Here is a 15,262-nt window from a genome sequence, read left to right as displayed (position 1 = left end):
AGTTTTTTGACTGCCTTAGAGCACATATGAGCATGATAGAATCACATATACAGTTTTTTTGACTGCCTTAGAGCACATATGAGCATGATTGAATCACATATAAGTTTTTTTTACTGCCTTAAGAACACATGTGAGCATGATAGAATCGCATATACAGTTTTTTTACTGCCTTAGAACACATATGAGCATGATTGAATCACATATAAAGTTTTTTTACTGCCTTAGAAAATATATGAGCATGGTAGAATCACATATACATTTTTTTTTACTGCCTTAGAGCACATATGAGCATGATTGAATCACATATAAGTTTTTTTTACTACCTTAAGAGCACATATGAGCATGATAGAATCACATATACAGTTTTTTTACTGCCTTAGAACACATATGAGTATGATAGAATCACATATACAGTTTTTACTGCCTTAAAACACATATGAGGACGATAGAATTACATATAGAGTATAATTTATTTCAATATATTTTGTTTATCAATATTGACCTTTCTTTTCTTATGTAGGTTGCTGGCGATAATCAGTGTAGTGGAGCTGAAGGGACAGATCAAGACAATGAACAAGAGGACACACAAAATCTTGGCGATGATTAGATTCATGTGTTGAATTTGTTCTACCTTCTTTTTGTTTCAAAAATGTAAATGTTGAATTATAAATAATTAGAACTTGCGAATTTTAAAGTGGATCGATTAATTATTTTAGTTTCCTTTTTTATGTATTTTAATGTGTACTTTATTTTTTATTCACAGAAAATATAAATTGTACAGGAAATATAAATTGTATTACGAGAAATTTTTCTCGATATTTAATTTTTAAATATTTTTTTAATTTTTTTTCTTGTTTGCGACGGATTAGCGACGAATATATCCATCGTTGTTTAATATTACCGTTGAATATAGCGACGACTATAAATACGTCGCCAAACCAAAGTCGTCGTATAGTAACGACGGCCTTACGACAGATGTTGGCATTCGTTATTCCGTTGCAACTTAGCGACGGACCTGGCGATAGATACAACCCATCGTTACTTAGCGACGACATGGGCGACAGATATATTTCGTCGCTATTTAGCATCAAAAAATTCACGATGGAAGATATTCGTCGCTAATCCGCCACTAAGCCGTCGCTAAGCTGTTTAGCGACGGATTAACGGCGGATTAGCGGTGGATTTAGGTTGTCGCTAATCCACATGTTTCTTGTAGTGTTCCTTTTGTTGGACTGTCCCTCTTCCCATAAAATCAATATGTAAGCTTGTTATAACAAGTTTATTATTTTTTTATATGAAAAACGTAGAAAGTTATGGAGAAGCAAATGAAAAGTGATAAGAAGTGTGAGGGGAACTTTAAGGAAGCCAAAGAGAATTGATTTCAAAAAGCAAGTGGGCTTTCCACTAAAAGGAAACGAGTTTCTCATATTTCGGAAGCAGGTTTCTCAAATCATCCTCTACTTTTTGAAAAACGTGGAGTTTCCTGCTTCCAAAGTGAGCTTCCCTATGTAGCAAGAAGCTTCCAGTAACTATGGTTATGATAGTGCAAGCTAACCATCAGGCTATCTCATTCAACCGCGTAAGGTTCATTATTTCAAGTATCAAAAGCATATTTTTTTCTCTTTTATGAAGCAAAATGATCCAAGAGCCATGAATTTGTAACCCCACCATAAATTCATGATATGGAAGCTTTAATTTCTAAGGTAATTAACACTTCCACATGCTTATTTAGACATGGAACTGATAACTCTTTAAGTCTACATACTTAAGGATATGTATTGACATCCGAAGCATAGTCAAGTTGATGAATTTCAATGTTCTTTTTAGCAGTGGATAATTCTTAGTTGGCAAACAAGAGGTGGAGTCACCTACAGTCTAATTGGTTTGCACATACATACATAAATACTTTCACACACACACACGTGTGTGTATATATATATATATATATATATATATATATATATATATATATATATATATATATATATATATATACTTTGAACTAGTTATATTAACATTAGCAGCATTTTATTGATATGAACAAATCACCTCTGAGAAAGTGGCATTTTTTACAGTGCAAAATTACTTTTAGGGTTAAAGTAAGTCTCTTGTTTTTTAAAGAAATAAAAAACACATTTTCTAAAAAGTAACAAGGTACGCTCTTATAATTTGAATTTGACAAGTATAAGTAACTTTTTTAACTTAAACTGTAATTAACTATTTTGAAAAATGGCATTGCCTTTAAAGAGTGTTTTGGCCATTTCTGATTGGTTGAGCACTTCTAACCTCAAGATAACCATTTTAAAGTTGAAAAACCCTATGTGAGTGTGTGTAGAAGTTATGTAGGCCCAAGTTCTACGATGCTTTACTCACTTTAAACTGTCCAATAAAGTAGTCATAATGTCAAAAAAGCCTTATAAATGTCATCAACATATTTTGTTTAGTAAGAAACAGATTTCGGATCATATCATTGTTGTGTAAAAGACGGATTTTCAACGGCATAAAAAATCCACAGCACAAATATATAAAAACTTCATGACTTGAAAGATCATTATCTTATTTCTAAAAAACAATGATGAACACATCAATGGAGTTAGAATGAGTGAGAGATGTGCTTGACCCTGTTGCACAACCGGCCACGCCAAACTTGGGGAAGACCTCTCTCTACTCTCTCTGCGTCTGTGTGCGCACGCGCATGTGTGTGTTTTTGCACTAATGTGCCTTGTGGCTCTAAGGTGTCTCATCAATAATCAAAGATTTGTGCTTCAATTTTCCTAAAACGTATCCAATGCATGATGACAAGAGACAGTATCCAACCCCTTCAATCGTTGAAACATGATCCATAAGTAAGGCATACCATACTTCGTTTAAAGTAAGCTAAATATAGTAGACCAGAACATTTAGAAGCGGCTCTTGACCTTAGCTCCATGGTGAAACCTTTTGCTTGATTAACCTTTCTTGGACGTCCCCTCTTTTTAGGAGTTGGTGTACCAAATCCTCTAGGAAACCCTTTCCTATAGTCCTTCCTCATCTCAAAGCCTACAAATTTTTTTTTTAACTTCCTTTGTGAATATTTGCATGCTTATTAAATTAAAAGTAAGCAAAATGACTAAGAAACAATTGTTTGCTTCTCCTGTCAACTTCATTTTGGTTTCTATCCAATTAGATCGTTCTTTAAAGGTTGTCTATATCTCGTAACTGTTGTTAATATTGATGTAGGGGTAATATGGGGAAATTTTTGCTCATTTTTTGAGAAATATAAGAGTATTTGTTGTTTCAATGTCTTTTTTAGGGGATTTGTTTCAATGTCATTTACTTTTTTATTTTCTAGTATGAGATTGGATGCATAACGCTCATCAAATGGTTACAACGCGTATGAGAGAGAGAGAGAGAGATGTGCTTATTGTTATGCTAATTTCATTGTGTGGGGGGGGGGGGGGGGGGAATGAAAGAGTTGGATTCTTAATTTCTTTGTATTAGTTAAATATTTTGAATCTCTTTCTCTCATTGGTTTATCTTCTCGGTATTTCTTTTTTACTTCTTTTGAAAAAAAAATCAGAAACTTCTTCATGTTTGACTTGCCCAAGTGGATAAGATAAAAAAGTAAAGGTTTATTTTTCCTTGAAATTTTAAAATACCTAATCATGTTCCTCCTTTATTTGGGAACCTAGCTAGGGTAGGACTTAGGAGATGCATTTGGTTAGCATTTAAAAAATAGAAAATTAATATAATGAAAGTCAATGAGTAAAAGATGAACCTCCTAATTAAGAAAGTTTATACACAAACCTTTAATTTTAAATAGGTGTTGACTTTGGAGGGTTTGAACTTTAGGAACCTTATAGTTGATATGGTTTAGACTTTTAAGATGAAAGTTCACTGATCTATGGGTATTCGTGGAGCAAATGAAAATGGCAAACAATAAATTTGAGTGTGCAAACGGAAGCGCTTACTTTTTTTTTTCTAACCACAAGAAAATTCAGCTGGGGCTAAGAACAGTTCTCTTTCTATTTCCACTCTCTCTTCAAATTAAGGTGACCAAAAGGTCTATCAATAGCGTAAATATTCACAAAACTCGCACTTGTAACGATCATGTACAATCGTGGCTTAGCTTTACCAACTCTCAGCAAATTGTGAACATTCGAAACAGTATCTTGGCCGTGGTACTTTTTATAATGTCATAGCTTGCTCTGATGTCTGACATTTGATTCAAGTGAAGAGGTTTCATGGTTAGTTTTCCAACTTGCATATATGTATTATATCTAGTATACTAGACGTACACCTTTTTTTTATAGGCAAGCTGGGGTTGGTCAGACCCCCACCAGTTATAAATCATACCATTGGGATTTGAACTTGCAACGTCCCAACACAAGTTGACGTGAACTAACAGCTCGATCCTACCAAACAAGCGGAATTCCCACTGGTAGTCGTACACCTCCTTGTTTGTGTCTAGTCACCAAATGTAAGTTTTAGTTTCTAACCATGCTGATATGCTTAGCATGATTTATTCAGCGTGTCACTAGGTTTAGTCACCCTAATGCATCATCAAATTTAATTTTCAAGACAGTGAAAAATCAATGGTTCACAATTCATGAAGATGAGTATTGCTTAGAAATGACCGAAAACATCATCTTGGAGTCTATTTTAATGCATGGTTATAATAAATAGATCATTCTAAGCATGATTCTAAGTTCAGTTTTTCATTTTAGAAACTAGATCTATGTAAATCAAGAGGGTACCACCACAAGTTAATATGGATGTTCAGTAGCACTATATATATATATGGAAAATGGGAACCTACTAAATATAAAACCTACTAAACATAGATTTTCGGTCATTTTCTTGAAATTCTAACCCCATAGATGTGTTCATCATGATTGATTTACTAGAAACCATCACTTGGATCATGCATTTTGGATGGATAAATGGTATTTGAAGCCTCAAAAATTATGAAAATTGTAGGCCATTGATTTTGAAACAATATAAAAGCATATCCATGCATCGGAATCAAATGTTCCAAGAAGTGATTCCCAGAATTTTGAAAACACACCAAAAATTCTTGAAAATTTTAAAGTATGCTTCATATTTAGTAGGCTCACATTACTAATATATATATATATATATATATATATATATAGAGAGAGAGAGAGAGAGAGAGAAAGAAAGAGAACGGCCAAAACATCGGTTGCACACCCGACATTGGTTTAAGGGAATTAGCGGCCCCAGTCTTTCACCACTGCTAAAGATGTGGGCCAAAATAATGACCTTTAGCAGCAGTCGCGACCACAGATAAAGGTCATTCTTATTATTAATGTGAGTGCACTGCTGATCGCATGCACGATCAGCGGCGTGCGTTCGAGTAATGTCCAACAAAAAGTTGTTCGACGGACTGCCTGCCCGATCAAGACGGGGGTTGTCCCATGGAGGTTCTCGGAGCACCTGTTCAAGGGGTCTCAGAGGTCTCTTGCTCGCAACCTGTGCATCCACAACCTTGCCCAGATTTGTTACGTTCGGAGTGTGGGTCACAGTGGGTCGATGACAGGTTCGTCATTTGGGGTATGTCCTTCGTCGAGGCTGCATGGGCATTAGGAGTGCAGATTTCACCCGGGCAGCTTTCTTAGATCCAGCAGCAGATTGTTCCTCGAGCACGATTGGCGGACAAGGTTGCAAATAGTCTTCGTAGAGCGAAATCATTGGCCCGTTCGCAAGCTCGGTTTCAAGAAGATGGATCAAGCTCAATGCGACGCTCAGTTAGGCAAAGGCGCACTAGGGTGCTCCCTGATTATTTATCATGAAGATGTGCATTTGGAATATTAGGGGCATGAATTGCTCTCGTAAGCGCTTATTTTTAGCTAATTGGATTAGATATGAAAGTCCGGACATCATTGCAATTTGTGAAACCAAAATGGATGATATTTCGTTATCAGTGGTGTCTTACTTATGGAGAGGTGCAACATATGCTTTTAAACCGGTCGTTGGGTTTGCTGGGGGCATCCTGGTTCTTTGAAAAGCTTCTCTTAAGGCGACAATAGTGGATATTGGTCTCTATTCCATCTCTCTTTGTGCAAACTTGTTGCCATCACTACAAGATGTCGTCTTCACCTTTGTGTATGGTCCTGTCATGTCGTCCTCGCGACCAACTTTCTGGGCTGACTTGGACCGAGTTTTGGTTACCTTTGGAGTTCTTCAGTGCTTAGGAGGAGATTTCAATTGCCTATTGTCTACACAAAATTCTAGTCTACAGGTTCTTCTCAACTCCTCTATTAGGGGGTTTCAAGAGTTTGTTCGGCGGAACCAGTTGTACTCGGTACCTCATGTGGGGGAGCAATTCTCGTGGTCAAATATGAGGTCTCGCCCTTTCTTGCGGATACTTGATCGTGTATTTCTCTCGCCAGATCTATTTCACGCAGTCTCGGATGTCACTGCTTGCCTGATGCCGCGTACCATGTCCGATCATGGACAACTAACTATTTCTTGGGGCGCAGGATTTAAAGCGTGTCATAGGTTCTCCTTTGAGGAATGGTGGGTTCGTGTGCCAGACTTTCAGCAGCTGGTTGGTCAATCGTGGGCTCAACCGGTTTCAGGATCTTGAGTGGCCATCTGCATCCATGTAAAGCTTCTTCGTCTTCATCATCGTATTAAGGAATGGCTCAGCGTTAACAACCTGAACAAGTTTAGGTTCATCGGTCAGTGGGAAGCTGAGCTCTCCTCTTTGGCTCAACGTCAGGTCGATCTTATTGGTGTACCGAAGGGTGAAGTGCTTCAATTACAGAAGCGTATCGCTGTCCTCTCTGCCCTCGTTGCAGAATGGAGAGCGCGGGATAAGCTTAGATGAAAATTGAGGGCCAGAGTTGCATGGTTGGCAAATGGCGATGATAATACACGATTTTTTCATATGAACGCATCAAATAAGTACAGAAAGAACCGGTTCCTCTCGATCGAGATCGATGGATGCTAGTTTGGTCAGCATAATTGCCTGTCAGCTATTACTTCTTATTTCTTCAGGCTGTATTCGACTGACGTAGGCGTTGGGGGGGTCATCGACGATATGGGTTATAAGCGGTTGGCGGCAAATCAATCTATTCCTCTGCAGGCTCGATTCACCGAAGCTGAGATTTATAATGCTATTAGCATTCTCTCAGGATGGAAGGCGCCAGGCCTTGATGGTTTCCACGTAGACTTCTTCAAAGCTTTTTGGCCAATTGTTAAAGCTAACCTACTCCAGTTGTTCGATGAATTCTATCGTAATGCCAGACTGCCTAAACCATACCATGTGGCAGTCATTTCTTTGATTCCTAAAAGGCAAGGGGTGTCAGACATATCCAACTTCAGTCCAATTTCGGTGATGGGCGCTCTGTATCGCATTATATCTAAGGTGTTGGCTAACCGGTTGCGCGTTGTCATTGATCAACTTGTCTCTCCGAATCAGGGGGATTTTATTCCAGGTCGAAGTGTGCAAGGGTCATTTATTTGTGCAACTGAGCTTCTTTACTTTTTACAGTCGACTGGAGCACCGTACTTCTTGTTAAAATTGGATTTTCACAAGGCTTATGATAGTCTGGCATTGGATTTTCTGATTGAATCTCTAACAAATATGGGGTTCGACAACTGGTTTATAGCATGGGTTAAGGAAGCTGGTCACGAAATCAGTGTTGTCGGTGTGCATCAACAGACTGAGAGGGGAAAATTTTAAGTTGGCTAGAGGCGTGCGGCAAGGTTGTCCCCTAGCCCCCATCCTTTTCAATATCGCGGCAGAGGGTTTACCTATTCTCATGAAAAGGGCAAAACAAACAGGCTTCTTGAATTCGTTGGGCATTCCTAGTTTTGTTGGTCACAGAATTCAATATGCAGATGATACTATAATATTTGGTCATGCGAATGTTAATCAAATGTCTAGGTTGTGCTTCATTATTAAAATATTCGCTGCAATTTCCGACCTTCGCCTGAACGAGAGTAAGTGTGCTCTGGTCTTACTCAATGCTAACCCTCTCCTCCAATCGGTTGCTGCAAGGATCTTCAACTGCCCGATATCCGACCTTCCTGTTAATTTCTTGGGTCTATCATTGCACTCACTATAGCCGTCGAGAACTTCGTCTTGGACGTCTACTATAGAGCGGGTGCAAGGAAGATTACAGTCTTGGAAGGCCTGATATTTATCTTTTGTGGGACGATTGATGCTCATTCGCCATGTTTTGGCAAGATTACCAGATTTTCGTATGAGCATTTCTATTATACCGACGACAGTAGAACGAACGATTAACCTTTTGCTTTCGCACTTTCTTTGGTATGGGAATGCGTCTCACAAAAAGTACCCGCTTGTTTTTTGGCAGCAGATCGTTCTCCCGAGGCAGCGAAGCGACTTGGAAATTCCAGCTCTGAGAAAAAGGAGCATCATTTTAGTCTTGAAGTGGGCATGGGTCGCTTCCACATCTCCATCTTCTTGGGCTACGTTTGTTAGGGAAAAATATGGTAGTTTACCTGACTCCCTTCTTTCGACGCCCGATTCAGTGTGTCATTCGTCCCTCTGGTTGGAGTGGCGGAAAACACTTTGCTCCTTCAGTGACAAGGATCTTAGGCCTGGCCATGGCCGCCCGTGGCTTCACTGAGCCATGGCGAGCGGAGATAGGTTCTCCATTAAGCAAGTTTACTATTCCTTGTTGCCATCCGGGATGGATTGGTTTTCCATTGATTGTATATGGGGTAAGGGGCCTGCTCCAAGGGCAAAAGCGTTGGTATGGCTAGTGGTTCTGGATCGTGTTCAAACCCAGATTAATGTCAGGAAACGGGGGCTTCAATTTTCCAGCATGTGTGTTCTTTGCGAGAAGGCAATAGAGGACACAAATCACCTATTTTGGTTTTGCCCGATAGTTCTAGACCTATTCTTTCAAACTTGGGGTGCACCGCCTGTTCAAACTCGTTTGAGTTCTGTTATTTGAGACCTCTTGTTTGGTCCCATGAGTTTACGAAACAAAAAAAAGGGAGATTATTGTGGCGGGTATGGTTGTTTTCAGCATGGTGGGTGATATGGACTAAAAGAAATGATATCTTTTTCAGGGGCATCAAATTCAATTTTGGAAGGCTACGTTAGCGGGTTATGTCTGATGTGTATCTGGCTCTTAAATTACATAGTAGAGACGGGGGGTTGGATCTACTTGTACTCTGAACTGTGCACAGTCACCATCTAGATGGTGGCTGTCTTACTCTTATGTTCCGCTCTCATCATATTCGGTTGGATGTATTTTGGTAATGTTGAATGATAAATGCTCTCTCTCTCTCTCTCTCTCTATATATATATATATATATATATATATATATATATATATATATAGTTGGCCTGAAAGATTTGTGGTGAAAACAGGGGCCAAAATCATGTGTATTATCATTAAGACGAAAAAGATAAAGTGAAATAGGACGACAATCATCAACTCTCTTTGATGATATGTTGCTATTTTTTTTCTATTTCCGTCAAGAAACGAACTTCATGAGTTCATCCACCTTTTATGGCACAACTAAACGCATTGTCCTTTTTAAAGCTTTTATCTCTTGCTAGCTTTCTCTGAAAGTAGCACTATTTATTACATAGAAAGATAACTAGCACTTAGGCACACATATTTTCTCATACTATATATTCATATGTTTTCGCTTCCATGATGATGGTGATAATCATTATAATCATCATCCTTTTCATCATGGTGGTGGTGGTGGAAGGCGGTAGTGATGATGATGATGTAACTTTGTAGCTGTAATGGGTTGGCCAATAATAATAGGAAATGAAGGCTCATATTGGCAAGAAGAGCATGTATTATATTTGAATTGGTTTCATTGAATGGTAGAGGAGGTGGGGAAATTAAAAACAGCCATAACCTTTACAGCTCAAGCATTGACTCGAAGCATCACATGATCAAGCCACCATGTTACCATGACCAACTTGAAATAAAATGAAAAATTCAAGATAGCAGCTACAAGCAAGATTTATGGGGAGATACATCATTCTCCTATAGAGACTTGGTTCACAACTTAAAAATAACTAAATAAATAAAAACTGTAGCATGTGCATGGCGCTTTTTAAGGATAACTGTAATTTGAAGTTATAAAGGATGAAAAAGTATATATACTTCAAAGTTGTCCATGGTTCACAACTTTTAAGTATATATAATTTGAAAGAATTTCATAAATTTATGAAATATGTGCTGATTAATCACTATTCACCAGAAAAGCTGAGCTTTCCATTATGGTCCTTATGTTTGATAGACGGGTTGCTTTCTTTCCTTTAGTTTGGGATAATTAGTCCCCACATATTTTCTGTAGGCAGGCAATAATGGAAAATCAGTCCTAGCGAGTATAGAAAAAGATGGATCAGAATAGTATTTCATTTCCAATGGTACTAACAAATTCGTTATTTTCTTGTCAATCTATTTACTGACTTAGTGGTTTGTCTGAAAGAGAATATGGTGCTAATAAAATGAGACCAAGTAAAATAATTGGCAACTTGTGCATATGACAGCAATGACCCCTTTGGTTTTTACTCCTCTTAAGACAACAAACCAATGCAATTTCTCAAATGCTACGTTTCTTCAACATTTTGCAAAAGTGTGTGTGTGTGTGTGTGTGCAAGCACATGAGCGCGTACATGTGTGTATGTGTGTGTGTGCGTGTATGGGCAGGTTGTAGGTTTGGTGCAGCACAGTTGGATCTGGAGAGTGTGAAAAGCTCCTAAATAAGGGGATGTGAGAAGGACTAGTAAAAAGATGGTGAAGACCTAAGAATGTAAAAAAAAAGGAGTATTTTCAATGTCCCTCATTGATATTGATCATGTGTCCACATGGCATCACATCAGGCCAATTTGAAACGGAACTGAACGTTGTCCTACACTATATATGTTGATGTGGCAAGGCCCAAGTTGTGCCCAAAGTACAAAATACCCCAACCAGACCCAGAGAAACCAAGTAACCACAATCCCTTACACATGTATTTCTAGCATAAACCCGTTTGATATATGGAGAATATCAAAGGCAGCATTCATGCATGGTGTAAATTATCATCATGGGAAGGAGTTGCAGTTGGTTTTGCCTTCGATGTTTCACCGACTATCTGAGCAATGAATGAAGGCAGCCTGCACCTGTAATTGCAATATTTACTGCAATTTCCTCCTGCAAACATCTTGGGATTTTTCCACAATTAATACGTTTTCCAGGGTGATTTACACTCGTCTTCTACCAATCCTTCAATTCCATTCAATCACTCTTGGCTCTACTTGAATACACCTCTCCCTTCTAGCAAGCAACCTCCACCCCCACCCCACTTGTTATATATACACATCCACATCTCCCCTGTTGACGGCACTAGAGGTCCGGAGAGACAGCAGGCTCACCGGGACTCCTCACGTTCCGGCATAGTTCTGAAGTCACCCTCGAGCTCTTCGATTCAAATTCCGCTTCTTCACCTGTCGAATTGGACCAGGTATCTCCTCTACCGCTGGCTGCCACAAGTTCCTTGCTTGATCTCAAGGTCCACCTTTTCTTCTTCTTTTGATAACTACTTTGCTCTCGAGGTTCTTCTTCTTCTCTATGTACTTTTTGTTTTCGCTACTTGATGTTGGACATATATAAAAATATACATGTACTAGATAGACATGCATGCACGTCTTTGCAATAGTTTTATTTGTTTCCTATATATTTTATGGTTTAAAGAAGTTTGTCACATGCTTATGCTTTTTGCTTGTTCTTTTATTTCTGTGATTTCCATTTTGTATGTTGATGATATGTAGACAGGAAGTGTATACCATAAAAAGAACAAGGCTTGCACCATGAACAGGAAAGGTAAGCAGAAAGGGGTGATCCCCAAGCTGGACTTGAAGCTGAATCTGTCGCCGCCAAAGGACTCCAACGGCGACAACAACTCGGTCTCACTGTCATCACCATCTTCCTATTTCTCATCATCGTCTTCGGGGACATCGCCGCCGTCGTCGTGCATCTCCTCGGAGCTCAACTTAGAGAACCGGATGAGCTCCGAGGCAGACCAGAACCAAACCCTGCGCTACTCGAACAGCCCGGAGGCGGCCTCCATGGTCCTGGTTGGCTGCCCACGCTGCTTGATGTATGTCATGCTGTCTGAGGATGATCCAAAGTGCCCAAAATGCAAGGGCACCTGCCTGCTTGACTTCCAGCAGGACACCAACAAGAAGAACAGGAATTTCTAAGCAAGACGCAGATAGCCTGCTGCTTTTTTTTCTATGATGTTTAGTAGTAGAATATATGTAAAATGGGTTCATGATCACAACCCAATTTTCGTATCAAAGCGTATGATGTGAAGGCTTTAACGTACACAAGTTCCATGCTGCTTAGCTTCCTGTTTTGCATACATATATATAGAAGGCTTTGCGTTCACTCTTTTCTATGGTTTCTTTCCTTTCTTTTGTGTTCTTTTAGATTATAATCAGTGTTTGATTAATAGTTGGAGGGTAGATTTTGTGGGGGGATTTTGAACGAGGATAAAAGGAAAAGAAAAAGGAGGTGGTGTGGGGCTTTGGTAGTTAGGGGCATTGAAAAGAATGACTATTTTGGATTGAATTTCCATAAAAACAATTTATTGCATGAGTAATTGAAACGGTTGAGAATAATGAGAGTATTACGTCAGATGATAAATACCAATTTATTTCCGCCTAGCACTCCTTTCTTCATACACTAAATGCTCCCTCTGTTGCCATACTCAATTTGGGCGACCTGCTATTACCGCAACACGTTGCCCTGCAATGAGTTGCACCAATAATTTTTTGCTCTCTCTCTCTCTTTCTCCCTCTCTCTCTCTCTCTGCTTTTTTTCAACTTCAATCTTCATAATAATTAACAAGGACCCAACAATTGTGTCTTTTATGGTGAAATTATGTGAGAAAATAAATGACACCCAGTCTTCAATTTTGTATTTTGTTTTTTTTTTCCTTTTTTCTTGTTTTTTTTTATTATGGCGACGAAGGGAGTGGAGAAGTGGGGAAGAGGGCAGGGGAGTGGCTTGGATTTATCTCATCTTTCAGTTCACTTCATGATAATGAGACCTATGGGCAAAAGTTTGAAGAAATTAAGGTTGGGAAATGCGAAGGGAGGTAGAGAAGTTTGACATAAAATATTCAGAGACACTGATTCCTGAACCAAATGATGAAATGAATACCGTCATGGCTCGGTATAGGTTTGACAGTCAACAAGCTCCTTCCAAGTACAACATCAGCGTCAACACTGCCAGGAGAGAGTCAAAATTTTCATTATATCCGAATGCCAAATTCGGAGTTCAAAAGTTGTAAGATGCAGCCTTTTGCACATGCATGGACAGAGAGAGATGTCAAAACCAAAGAGTTAGAATGAAACGAGACAAACTTCCAACTTGAATCGGTTTAAGTGACAGGATGGCATGATACAAGGACCATCATATCACAAATTGTGGGTGTGCTCCAACGGAGTGGTTAGCTACTGGTGCAGTGCATGTGACAACAGAACTGCCCTTGTAAAATAGCGTTTATACAATAACAACAACAACTACTACTACACCTTCATCCCAAAACAATTGGGGTCGGCGATATGAACCAACAAAGAAAATCATTCTGGGTCTTCCACATGAATCCTTTTCCTCCATTCATTTTTATCCAATGCCATGTCCTCGGTGAGGTTCAAAGCATTCATATCCTTTCCTATCACCTCCATCCATGTCTTCCTAGGCCTACCCCGGCCTCTTTTAACTAATATATTTTTCCATTTCTCCATCCTTCTAACTGGAGCATCATTAGGCCTTCGTCGAATATGTCCAAACCACCGTAAACGATTCTCTCTCATCTTATTTTCAATGGGTGCAACGCCTACCTTCTTACGTATCTCCTGGTTCTGAATCTTATCTTTTATTGTATTTTCACACATCCATTTCAGGCATACGCATCTCAGCTACACTCATTTTTTGAATATGATGTCTCTTGGCAGCCCAACATTTCGTACCATATAGTAAAGTGGGCCTTGTAAAATAGCGTTTACTAAAAAAAAACTTCACAATTTGATAGTATCTTTTTTATGTCTAAAATTTAGATTCTCAACTCTTTTAAAGTATTTTTGGCCTTTTCAAATATAGCACAATAAATCATTTTTGTGAATGTCTCAAAAATGTAATAACCTTTTTTTACTAAAAAAAAATGCATAACATAGGAAGAAGGACGTTCGCAAATGTTTGAAATCATTTGCATGCGAAGGTCAAGACATTCACAAATATGCGAGTATTTAATTAAAAAAAATCACAAATATAATACAACCTTCGCAAATCAGGTTTTAAAATATCTCTAAAAAGTGTGAACATTCTTTTATTAAAATTGCATAAGAAGCACAAGTAAAAGAATGTTAACATATTAAAATAGCATAAGAGACAAGCAGAAGGGCACTCACAAATGTGTGAGGTCATTTGCATGAGAAGGTCAGGACAAGAGAGACAAAAAAAAGAAAGGTAAGAGGTGAGAGAGAGAGGGAAAGAGAAAGAGAAAGACCTTCGCTCCTCACACATTTGCAAAGTCCTATCTATGCTCCTTATGCAATTTTAGTAAAAAGAAGTTTGCACATTTTGAAGACATTCATTATTTGCGAATGTCCTGACTTTCACATGCAAATGTCCTCACACATTTGCGAACATCCTTTTCCCAATGCCCTTTATGCAAAAATTTTTTAGTAAAAAGAGGGTCATACATTTTTTTTAATATTCACAAAAATGATCTGCTATATTTGTGAAAGGGCAAAATTGTCTTAAAAAATCATGAATAAAAAATTTAGACACAGTGAGAATTTTGGCAAATTGTGAAGCTTTTCTAAAAACACTATTTTTACAATAGTTATTTCCTGGACCATGTATTTGTGTGCTTTTGAGGACGGTCCAACCTATTAAAGTCAAAGCTATCCACATATCTCATTTATAGTCACGCGTCATCAACCATTAAAAAAATCTTGGAAAGTTAAAATGTAAGGTGTCAATGAGTTGAAACGAGTAATATTTCATGGCTCGTGTTTCTAAGTGAATCTAACCTTTATATAAGTGATCTACATGGGTAGTAGAGATCAGCTTTTGAATCACTGGATTATGGTGTATAAGGTTTTTTTGGCTGATTCAAAATCTAATGGCTGCAAATGCGCCAGATTTTCATGACTTAAAAAAGTACTTTTTCAAAAAACTTATTGATCCCTGACAAATAAACCATACTGAAAGCATAACTTAACGACTTATTGGCAATATGCACATCCGCACCAAAG

The 15,262-nt window shown here is 38.4% G+C and overlaps 1 protein-coding gene across 1 annotated transcript; it reads left to right on the top strand.

Annotated features, from left to right (window-relative positions):
• The first annotated feature begins 11,328 nt into the window (after positions 1–11,328).
• On the top strand, positions 11,329–12,382 carry LOC149817035 (protein GL2-INTERACTING REPRESSOR 1-like). Its single transcript, XM_089987629.1, has 2 exons — positions 11,329–11,457; positions 11,765–12,382. The coding sequence occupies exon 2, from the start codon at positions 11,804–11,806 to the stop codon at positions 12,194–12,196; it is 393 nt and encodes a 130-aa protein (XP_089843755.1). The 5' UTR covers positions 11,329–11,457; positions 11,765–11,803; the 3' UTR covers positions 12,197–12,382.
• The last annotated feature ends 2,880 nt before the right edge of the window (positions 12,383–15,262 follow it).

The sequence above is a fragment of the Nuphar pumila genome, chromosome 14, assembly GCF_984573655.1.
Source record: "Nuphar pumila chromosome 14, dmNupPumi1.hap1.1, whole genome shotgun sequence".
Classification (NCBI taxonomy): Eukaryota; Viridiplantae; Streptophyta; class Magnoliopsida; order Nymphaeales; family Nymphaeaceae; genus Nuphar; species Nuphar pumila.
The sequence above is the reverse complement of the archived record's forward strand: the minus strand, read 5'-3'. Positions and strand labels throughout refer to the sequence as shown.

Excerpts from the sequence above, each read along its gene's own strand:
- LOC149817035 (XM_089987629.1), top strand. The coding sequence starts at position 11,804 with ATGAACAGGAAAGGTAAGCAGAAAGGGGTGATCCCCAAGCTGGACTTG.